At 34.0% G+C, this 12381-nt stretch overlaps 1 protein-coding gene and 1 non-coding gene across 2 annotated transcripts in view; both read right to left on the minus strand.

Annotated features, from left to right (window-relative positions):
• The window catches only part of LOC124635755, a 112225-nt gene that overhangs the window by 96774 nt on the left and 3070 nt on the right, over positions 1–12381 (minus strand). Inside the window, exons 2-3 of the mRNA XM_047171706.1 lie at positions 10849–10950; positions 2692–2772 (exon numbers count right to left, since the gene is read on the minus strand). Coding sequence (XP_047027662.1) covers positions 2692–2772; positions 10849–10950 — 183 coding nt within the window. The remainder of the gene's footprint in view (positions 1–2691; positions 2773–10848; positions 10951–12381) is intronic.
• Trnas-aga lies at positions 2811–2892 on the minus strand. Its single transcript has one exon. It is a non-coding gene; the product is annotated as a tRNA-Ser (tRNA).

Here is a 12381-nt window from a genome sequence, read left to right on the forward strand (position 1 = left end):
GTTTACGAGTTATGAGCGATCAAAGTTACACCATTTTGTCACTGACTCACTCACTGACCGATCATCAAAAGTCTAAGGTACTTCTAGCAAACTTAGAACCTTCAAATTTGGCACCAAGATAGGTTATTAGCTACATATAAAGGGAAAATTATAAAAACCTTAAAACTTAATAAAAAAATAGGAAACAAAGGAGATGGCCAAAAAAAAACCCAGAGTCGACAGGAACTTCATATGTATGATTGGATTCAGTATAATTTGTGGATTTTAAAAAGTATTTCAAAACATCTAAAAACCATGGGGTTCTCTTTTTATAACGTTTTTTCGATCAAGATTTTAGTTCACAAAAAAGTTTACTTTTACTGTTTGATGTTCGTTAGAAGTTGAATGCAGACTCGTGATTGGACCGTTTTACATTGCTAAGTCATTTGTTATATTTGACAATGTCACATGGCGCGATTTTCAAAGACAATTTCTCCAAAAACATTTCATAGCCAGTTGTGAAGGTTGCATGTAACTGCGAAACCTCTCCAAGTAGGTAAGGTCGGTGCTTAATCGTATCTGGAGTGGTTAAATACAAGACCTTTTAATCACCAGGCCAACTCTGAAACTATGGGGTTGTTACTAGTGGCTTGTATAATGTTAGTATACCTTGTTTTTTATGGTCCTTTATGTAAATAATCTTTAAAATCAACATATATTCAACATAACCTATTTTTGCGATAATATGAAATAGCTCCTATACCCCATGGATTTCAGTCTGGATTTTTTGGCACCATCAAAGGTCTATCATAAAGAACCTATTGGTAACCATTTCATTGCTGTCGATTCTGGGTTTTTTTTCTATGAAAATTTGGCCATCTCCTTTATATTTGCGGTTTTTCAAGAACATTGTGTATGAATTTTGACTGCATTGATAACTTTGTTATTTATTTATGTACAAAATGTTACAATTTGTTTTATTGTTACGTAGTGGTATATTGTTATTATGTATTAAATATACAACATATGAATAAAAAAGCTAGGTTTAAATGAAATGAATAATGATAAAATCTTTCATATTAATGCAGTGCGATAAACACTGCATGCTCGCTCGATAGATGGCGTTGTTCTGGTCTAAATCGCGCTATGGTTTCGTTACATAGCTTAGTATAAGTAGTACTTAAAAAAAGATCAAATAATTTCATGTGATAGCGTCATCTACCTCTGAAATAAATCTCTTTTATTCTAAAACATATTCGATTTAAAAATTCGACAATTTCGAAATTTTTTAGGTTAAAAAAAAATATTGTTTACGTGCTACTTTAGGTGTACATATTTAGTTTGTTATATATTTAGTTAGTTGCATGTAAGTTAATTTAATTTGTTATATACTTAGAGAAGAAAGAGACCTACAAAAAATAAATTAGATCCCACCAAAAACATTAAATGTAAAAAAAAGCCAATCCTCTACGCAATTCCTCCACCGTAAAAAGTTTTGAGATCGCATAGAAGCCAAGTCCTGTTCTACTTTATTTGTAATAATAAATCAATATTTTGTGACTATATCAATAGTTTTGTTCACATTACAATAATACTGTCTTGGCCATGAGCACAAGTTAAAAGTCGCTCCTTGTAATAATGTGTAAATACCATTGAATTGATAAATTCTATATGGACATGATTTTACGATTGGACTGATTATGGACTGATTAGAATTTGAGATCACCATGGACTAAACATGCGCCATAGTACATGTGCAGTTCATTGATGTTGGATGATACTGACTGTCGGTCATTTAGTAACAATTGAATAAACTAAAAGTATTTAATTCTGTGATATTAAACTTCATGTTTGACTTTCACCTCTCCAAGATCTGCTGTATTATATTTGTAGTTTATTGTGCTCATGGCCAAGTCAATATTATTGTAAAGTGAACGAAACTATTGATATAGTCACAAAATATTGATTTATTATTACAAATAAAGTAGAACAGGACTGGGCTTCTATGCGATCTCAAAACTTTTTACGGTGGAGGAATTGCGTAGAGGATTGGCTTTTTTTTACATTTAATGTTTTTGGTGGGATTAATATTTAATACATTTATATCACACAGCTGGATGCGAGAAGCTGAAAATCGATCTCAGTGGCTTGCACTTGGAGAGGCCTATGTCCAGCAGTGGACTGCGATAGGCTGATGATGATGATGATGATGATGATGATGATGATGATGATGATGATGATGATATCACACAGCACAATATTAAGAGGAAAAGAACGACAGAAACTCTTCTATTGATTGGTAACTTAGTAGAAATCAGTTTAAATAATAAAATAAGTTACCTGAGAAAATAGGTCTAATGATAAAAGAATGTGTTCATAAAATTATAGAGCAGAGCAGAGGATTCTGTCATAAAAATGTAACAAAGGAAACAGTTTTACCAATTTGCCATATTAAAGAATAAATAAATTGGATTAACAGTTTTTGTGGGTTGACAATCCAATAATAATATTACGCCAAGTATTAGAGACATTTCGGTACAATTTTTCCTGTTTCAGCAGGGATATTTAACAGTAAAATTCTTAATTTATTGATGAAAAATTTACATACTTTCATCATAAATCTAGCATATTTTGTGATATTAGGATATTTTAGGATATAGCTTGACAACATTTAAAAAAAAATGGGCACAAAAAAAAGTGTAAGAAACTTACCTGTGACCATTCAAACATGCTTGATGAAGTGGTGTATAACCATTATCGTCTTGCACATTAACACCAGCCCCTCTTCGTAAACTGTAACAAACAAAAAGCAAATAAATACAAAAAGTATTCGCAGTCGGTAGGATTCGAACCTACGCTCCCAGAGGGAATCTGATTTCTAGTCAGACGCCTTAACCGCTCGGCCACGACTGCCGCGAGAGTCAAGTCGAAATTAGTGAATGTATTACAACTGTGATAGCGTAAAGATAGCGTTGTTACAAGGTTAGCACAAAAATACAATCATATACATATAATTCAGCTGATCTATTTAATTATGTGTTGATTATTGAAATAACACTAATAATTCTCATATTGAATGAATTATGATACGCTTTACGTCACACAAGTGTCATGTTGCCCCTATGTTCCGTAATCGGGTTTTTTGCATCATGACATCACAAATGTGACGTCAGGTAATTTCCGAGTGAAATATAGTGGGCGCTTCTTCCTGGTGGAAACCAGGTCAGTTAAAACTGTGTTAATTCACCCGCAAACTACACGAAAGATCATGTTTTTATTAAAAACAAATCGATAAGATAATTTTATCGATAAGTAAGTTCAATAAGAAGAACTGAATGATAATTCGTTTCTATCTGAACCGAGCATTGATTATACGAGGGTTTGCGAACAAGACCAATAAAACCTCATTTCTCCGTCCTTGACCATACCAGGTGCGGTCGTTGAACGATGCACCTACAGTTCAAAGCAAGAATACAAAGAAAAACCAACTGTAATCACTAAGACCAAAGAACCATTTTACCGTAGCACTAGTTCTGAATAGCGTCGGATGTGTCAACAATGTAATTTGCCATTTTACCAAACAGACCATAATCACAGCCATAATGTTGTGGTTTCTTTTCTTTGAATGCTTAACGTTTTTGGGTTAAGATTTAGGTGAGGGAAAAACCCGGCAGTGGTTTTGGTTGCATGAACTAGTTAACTGGATAGCAACAGAAGCAAATACCTACTATGATAACTAAATATAGATATATGGTAGATAAATAGACTGTATCACTATTTCGTAGAAGAAAATGATAAGCGGTCTAATATCTATTGCTGAGTATCCTCTAGAAAATGTAAGAAAGAAAATGGGACCTCCAGACTAAAGAAACCTTTATTAAGTTTAATATAAGAGGACAAAAACAAAACATCACATGTAGGTACACAATATGTAGGTACTAATAAAACATTGCGGGTCAACCGTTAGAGTGCCAAATAAACAATTATGAGAATAAACCAAACGGTACAATTTTGCGTAATAGCTGTGCAAACATTTTGTTATGTTTTTGTGTCATGTGAACTAGAAAAACTCTGGTCATTACATGAGGCTATTACTTGTAAGTAACGTAATGACGATTTTTTGTACGGACTGATCCAGACAGAAAATATGGAAGAAATGATTTCGCCTTCTCATTATATGGACTTCCTATATCATTTTAATGAGCCTATGAACCACCATTTTTGAAACAACGTAATTAATTAAGCATTTAATTCAACTAAACCATGTAAAACCCGCACCCAACAAGCAAATTAAAAAACGATGTCAAGGACAACGTAAAAACCCATTTCCATGCGAAAAAAAATTACAAATACAGTTCAAGCAATAACAGACCGTATTACCACATATTGAACGTTCACATTCTACAAAATATGGAGATAATATACCTATATGCAAACTAATATATTGATATTCTCAGAACCGGAAGTTACGTGTCAAGGAGTTGCCGCCAAAGGCTCGTGTGTGGGGCCTTTCCAAGAATCAAAGCCTTCTTGAATCATCGGACAGTTGAAACCAGTTTTCAAATCGATTCGACCACTAATAATGGCGGGATCGGAATTGCTATTCTGAGTTGAGCATATTATTATCGCGTTAGATGAGATTCTCTGCATTTTATTTATATGAGGAATAACTTGAAACTCTAAAAACTCTAGGAGTAAGTAGGTACAAGGTCGAAAATCAATTTCGGGAACAGCCCTTACCATAAGCTCTTAAATAGGGAGCACGAACAAAACATTTCGATAAACTCACTTGGATAGCGCTTCAAGAAATAGTGCAAAATCTAAAACGTGTATGAATGACGTAGAACCGATGACGTCTATCAATGAAATACCCAATTAACACAAACTTGCAGAGACACTCGACACTATAAATAACGGATAACTAATTAACTGATAACAAATGACTAAGGATCACTTACGTAAGTAATGCTTTCACTAATTATCTCTTCTAAGAAGTAGTTTGCCACGGTATCTACATCAATACTCAGTATTCAATAAGGACATGTATGTCTACAATACACAACATTAAGAGATAATAGATAGTAAAACTATAGTACGATTCTTCAAGAAGACTGCTAATATTTTCACGAAAAGTCTAACAACAAAAAGTCTGCTTCCTGAAACAACTGCCAATCAAATCAGTTGACATGACATTAAACAAACTGTAGATTATTTACAGGAGTGAACATTCACACACGTCTTCGCGTTTACATTTCAGTAAGCGTAGCTGAGGTTTTACGAAGATATGTCATAGAATTTAAAATAGTAAGTTAAAGAAGCATTGTAAAGCCAAAAGATGTTAACAAGTTACCAAGTACGCAGAATTAAAAATCCGATAGACACCATATAGGCATTGTACATTTACATAGTTGGTTTCTGCGAAAAACAAGTAATACAAGCCAACCGCAGTTCAGGCCTAAGTCAAACATAATAATAATACAAGTTTTATTTTACGTCGTTCTTTTACTGACTACGGAGAATCCAGTTAGCTGATAGTTGCTGCTTCTGACTGCTAAGCTTTTCACAGAATTTTATTATTTCCGTGGTTCATGTGGTGCTTGAACTTTACAAGAACATAAGTCACCTGAAATCCATATCATACTAAAGTCAGATGAAGAGTTGTCTCCCTGACAACACTTATCTTTTTGTTTACTGATGAATCCATTCGGAACCGTATCATCAGTTACTTTGGCTACAGAATCGAGTTAGAGATAAATTGAAGCCCAATATAAGCCAGCCTCTTTCTCCAAATGACACTGATACTTATTTTTTTCTACACAAAGTAACTCTTTGTTTGTTATGGCCTCTAAAATTTTAGGCCAGTAAAATTAATCTTAAACAAAACCAAAAGTGAATGTGCTTATCGGGATTTTATACGATAGTTGTAGAGAAAAAAAAACAACTTTCTCTTGACAATCAATGGCATTGTAACTTGACGACCTATCAAAAAAATGTTCTCAATATATTCCGTTATGATCATACGAGTAGAGCCTTTATGAATCATACAATCGTAAGTGGTAATATAAACAACAACATACTAAGTGGCACAATCAAGTACGTCACAAACCGAACACAATTATTGATAGATTTTGCCCCATTATGTTTAACTTGGAATAGAGAAAAACAATAATGATACCAACAAAAAATATATCAGAAGTTTTCCAGCTAAGAAACCACAATCTTGACTAATCCATCTTTAGGTAAACTTTTTACGTTCTAAATCTAAGTTCACTCACCTATTAGCCCCTAAGACTCTGCTACCAAACTTTTTTGTTTTAACCCAACTCCTTTGAAAACTGTAGCGAACATCGCTTATATTTAAATCAAAACCGTTTTTATAATTGCAGCACTGCACTGTTTTTTCACTATCACTAATAGTACCGGCCATGTTAAACACAATAATGAAATGACGCTCGTTGTTAATATAACTTAAAATGTGGAATACCTCGTCGTGAGTCACGAAAATGTACACAAGACACTCTTTGGCGGAAAGGATAACATGTTTAACACATATTTAGAAACGAAGAGGTGCGTGTGGACTAACTTCAATGGAGTTTGTGTGAAATTGCTACAACAACAAAGTATGATAAGATAATACATGATTAGATATGTGAATTGGACCAACGAAATGCAAAATGAGGGGAATGAATGATAAAATCGACTTGTCTAGTACTAGACGGGAGCGAAACTGGGACGTATTGTTCTAATAACTTCCTGCTTCAATAGGTAAATTATTGTAAATGTCTATGCATGACCATATCTATTGCAGGTATTGAATGACATGAATGGTAAACAGCATCATCAACCAGTCTTGCAAACGAGGTTGATATTACTAAAAGTTAATCATCAACCACTATAATGAAACTGCCAATAAATTGTATAGCACAGGATACAACAAAAGGATTGGGACTTTGACCGGAGGACATAGAAATGATAAATCCCAAACTAATTATGGGGAAAATGGTAGACCTGATGTGAAATATGCACAATAATTAATTACTCCACACAACACTAAGCGACCAAATAGAACTAGGATTACTGTACACTTCACTACATAACTTTTTAAAAAACAAAATAAATTAAGACGCGCTTAAAGTATGACAGACGCATATAAACAATAAACAGGTAATGAATAAAATGTAGCATATTCAGCATTGAATTATAAAGTAACACAGTAAGCCGTAATTACTAACATACCGACTAATGATTTAATGTGAATACTTTACCAATAGAGGAACTATTTTAATAGATACCTTGAAGGAAAACTAAGAATGTTCCGGTGTCCTCAGTAACTTTAAATGTTCAATTTAATAATTTAGCATGTTATAGTTACCGGCACGGATATTGGGCTTTCGGCGGAAGAGTGGGGATCGCTTTGCGCACTGTACACAATAAGGCAATAAACCAATAAATCGCTTCTGCGCAGGTGAAGGTCAGGGCTCAATATCCGTGCCGATAACTATATCCACGTAGTGGACTTCTTTTTTGTTTTTGGGATTTTTGTTAAAATTATCAGCAAGTAATATTTTTTTTTATTCATTTCGTCCATCACAAGCTCCTCTAAACTATTTGACCTTCCTCCAGTCGTAAAGGCATCCTGATCATGTTCAGGACCTTTTTTTCTTAATTCATCATCAGGAACCAATAGCAGATTAGTACCTTTTAAGCCTGATTTAGCATTGCATACAATTGCAGCTTAAAAATATCATAATTTTTGAGTGCTTCTTGAGCGACCTGGTCGATTTAAATGGTATGTATCATGAGACGTAACCAACCGTAAAAAACAATGACACCTACTATGTTCGACAATAGACCAGAACCATAATAGGTTTTGTGCAATTATCATACCAGGTCAATGGGCTATATTATTACCCGGACGAACCATATTTGCTCCCTGTGTAGAATCCATATTGGATTCCGATTTTCCTCGCATGAAGTAGGGAGCCAGAACCATTAGGTATTTTAACATGTAGCTTTAACCGCATTGGTGAAATGCGTTATAAATACGTTTATTTAAAATAATGTTTGCATCACTGGATTCTCCAGAGTGTAATTCATTATCATTGGACGTAGTTTTTAGAGGAATATTACTACTTTTGGTTTAAGTAACTTAAGTAATTGGCATTTTTAACTGAACAATAGTTCATCTCCTAATTATAAATATCAATATCTCCTAATATTACTTATACCATAATTATTACTACAGACAAAATGAGTTCATTAATCATTTTAAGCATAGAAAATATACCAAAGATACAAAAATAATTGTGAAACAAGGAAAATATGTGACAGACTGCTTTCAAATACAGTCACAAAAATATTCAATCTGAAAAGTAAAACTTGGTCTGTTCGATTAAGGCACCTTCTCACCTCTGGGAAAGCCCAGAACATAATATTAAAACTTAAATTAAATAATACTAACTTGAGCCTCTTCAACACACCCCTGATAAACACATTTGGGTCGGAACTATACCGACGCAAAAGGTTAAATTTCATAGTTTCCGCCACCAAACCCATCACTGCTCACTAAAGTCACTGTTTGACACCAAAAACTTATCACTCCGCTCTCATGGTCAATATTGATTTAAAAATATTTACAAGAAAGCTAAGCGAGCGTTGAAACCGCGACCGAAAAGTGACTAACCAACGACCGGTGAATGAATCATAGGACCAACGAACAGGTCGCTTCACTAAGAACTTTTTTTATTGCGGTATTTTTTTGAATAAACTGTTACTCGCCGTTGGAGCCACCGCTCTAATTAAAGGAGGATCTTGCTAACTATTTGACGGTTTTGTGAAAACTGTTTCAATTTCATACAAGTTATCCGCAATTTAAATGCTGTTTTGACTGACCACAGAATGAAAAATTAACGAATTTCTGCTGTAGGTAATATTTGAATATGCTTTATGAGGATATCGCAATAATGACCGCCACCACCAGCACCAGATACATGCGGATTGGTTGAATTAAAAATAAAGGTATTTAGTACTGCACTACGTGTTTGGTGACACGCACTTGTACTGCACCGTACAGAGCTTATATTTTATAAACTTAAATGACCACTTACATATTACATGGTAAAATCTCATTATCCTATTACTTTTTAAAATCAAATTACCGCCAAAGTCAATAATCTTATGTATTATTGTGCATCGTTAAGTGCAACTTCAAGAAAAACTTATAGGCACATACGACTTTTTTATTTTGGTCTATAAACCTTGCTACCTTTGAACATTAAAACAACAACACGGCGAAGGCCTTCAAAAAATACACCGCAGAACCTTACGTTAATTACATAATAAATTATAACAGTCAAAATATTTCCTTGAAACAAAAGATCTTATACATTTCCTCGAAGATATAAACCGTATCCGTTGATTCAGCATGAATATTCATTAGTCCAAAGCCAAAAGATTTTAGCTGTTGCAGTAATTCTGCACAAAAGAGGTAACACACAAAACCATTTATCATAAAATACCCTACAATTTAACCCTTTTTGATGCCTTAAAGACAGACAAGAATGAAATCGTCCATATAAAATCAAGTGAAAAAATACATCACGTCTTGGTCGTGTCGTTGGACGAAGTTCCCATTTAAATGTTAAAATTTACTTAAAAACTGTAAACGTGGTCATATTTAATACATGATGCTTGGGCCATGAGCTTAGATACGTGACTTCGATAAGACAATACAAGTTTATTTTAAAACCGACAGGAGAAAACCTTACTTAGGGGAATAAACACTGAACATGCTTTGAAATAATATTCATTACACATTGTAGCTTGTGCGTACGCAATATCTATTTCAGAAAATAAAGTAATGGGCCTTTCCAGGTTTGAGTCATTAAAAGCATATTAAACAAATTCAGATCACGTGAAAAATTATACAGCGTAACGAGCATTGTACGAACTCGATGGGAAATGTCTCAAAGATGTATGAAGTAACATTACTGACGAATCTATTATAACACAATATAAAAAGTTTCGTAAACTTTACATTATAATTTTAGCTAGCATGGACTGAAAACATTATCCCTTAAGAAAACGATCGAGATTTTTATGACATACTTGGCTATTCAAACAGCTGATTCCAAATCCCACTTCTAACGATAATAACCATCTTAAACAATATAAAACTGAACAAGTTTCCTGCTAATTTGTTTACAAAAAATAAGACTTTATGCACAGCGTTTAAGGTTGAAAATTGTTTGGCAATAATGAGGATAATGGCTAATGTTACGTTACGAGCTTCAAAAGGCATTCGCTGCAATTTATAACCTACGAAGATTTATGGTAACTAAAGAAATTAGGTCGAAGTGATAAGTCCATTATCTGATTAAAAGGTGCCTTGAATCTCTATTGATGCGTAATTCAAATTGAGGCTAGGCAGGTATCTAAATTGCCAGTTGCACGCACAAGTTCGTCATCCTAACGATTGTCGTTTACGCCTACTGAAAAATCTTTTTCTTTATTTCATTTAATATCTTATAGGACTTGAGTCTGTCCAAAGAAACAACTAATTACCTAGTGGAATAAACGAAAATTGTTTGTTAGCACATTTAAAACATATAAATTGTAAGCAGCAGCAGCAGAAGGCGTTTATATTAATTGCGAGCTCAAAAATTTCTTGGTAAGATATTAGTAGCATCAAAAGCCAAATATTTCGGAATCGGCAGATGATGAATGTTGAATGATTAAAAGCGTTTTCTTGTGTTCTTAATTTTCACGAAGCTTGGAGTATGCCACAAATAACTCCATATACAGCTTTGGACATTCATTTATGTCCATATTTGTCAAAGCTTTCGACACTATTTTGTATTTTTTACAAACCCATTAGGTTCCTCAGGGTTTTCCGACTGTAAAACTGCACTCTTGGCTGCTATTGCTAGGTCTGATCCCCAGGTTTTCCCAACTTGAAGAATATTTCTCAAACTGTAAGTGAAAGTAAAAGATTCAATCATAAATAAGATGTCATGTTGATTAATCCTCCACTTGTCTTAAAAATCCTCGATTTATTCAGTTATGTAGTCAAGTAATGTACCCTGAATCCATAGGCCAAGCCAATCATTCAGTTAAAAAAAGTCTATAAACAAGTACCATTAATATTAACTTGTGAGTTGAAATACTAGGCACAATAATAGTAAGTGACAGGTCGCCAGTTCATCGCCTACGTACTAAAGATTGTGACCCCAATTCCCTTAGTTGGTTCTAACAGATTGACTGCGAAGGTTAGGAGTGGACACGAGACACGCTTTTCAAATTCCAAGATCAGTTTGGAGTCTCACGTAAATATCCATGAATACTTAGTCTGAAGATGATCATGGTGTATAGGAGATAAAGATAACGTTATGTCATTAGAACAAAAAGACCTAATATTGGTAAGAAATGTAGGTTGATTAATTCAACAAGTGTAAGCAAGTTTTCTGGTGGTTACAACTAAGAAGAAATATAAGGAGAATTTTTTTGCCAAAATCCTATACAGACAACATTATGTTCGATATAAAAGAAATAAACTCCCAAGCTTTATCGAGTCGAGACGTATCGACTATCTTTCAACAGGGTTGTCCCAGATCTGTGCGAGTAAGGGACGCTGAGTAGTACACAATGGACTTTTCCTTACCAAACCAATATTCCATTTCATAGCTTCGATCGACACAATATAATCATGATCATACATTAATTCAATGTGCTATTGAAATGAAGGAAGGTAACTATTTAATGATACAATTTTAATTCATCGAGTGAATTGAAGTTTTTTTTTCTATGAGTGCTGTTTCGAGGTCGCACAACGGTGATTGTCAATTTTGGTCTAACTATAGGAAGCTCTTACTAGGAATTGCAAAACAAGAACGTAATACATCTGTTTGATAATTCGCACATGTTCTAAGTGCAGTTTCGAGCGCATTTTTATTGCTTGCCAAGTTGCCAAAATTGCAGTGTCCGGTTCGAGTGTTTTGCATACAAAGAATTTGAGTTTAGGGTTGTACCGTCTTTATTTCAGTAAAGAAAACAATTGTTCGAGTTTAAGGGTTCTAAAGGGTAAAAATGCGTTCTCTATTTTAGACGATGTAAAAATATCTCCTTATTTTTCGTCTCCCTAAAGTCTTCTGCAATTCAAAATTTTCTTATTCTGTTTACAGTGCAAACCCTAACTCCAGCATTAGATATAGGCAGACAGTAAGACAAAAGTTCAACGTACGTTTCTCAAACATCGATTGGCGTCTGGCCAACCGCCAAACACTTCACTTTAATGGTTTGACTTATCCTACTTCCTTAAATAGATAACTGAGCGAAGATGATTTTCGATTATTTATTCTTGCACATTTATCATTTTGGAACTTAAAGTCGAACAGCTGTATGTGG

Source organism: Helicoverpa zea, chromosome 13 (assembly GCF_022581195.2).
Source record: "Helicoverpa zea isolate HzStark_Cry1AcR chromosome 13, ilHelZeax1.1, whole genome shotgun sequence".
Classification (NCBI taxonomy): domain Eukaryota; kingdom Metazoa; phylum Arthropoda; class Insecta; order Lepidoptera; family Noctuidae; genus Helicoverpa; species Helicoverpa zea.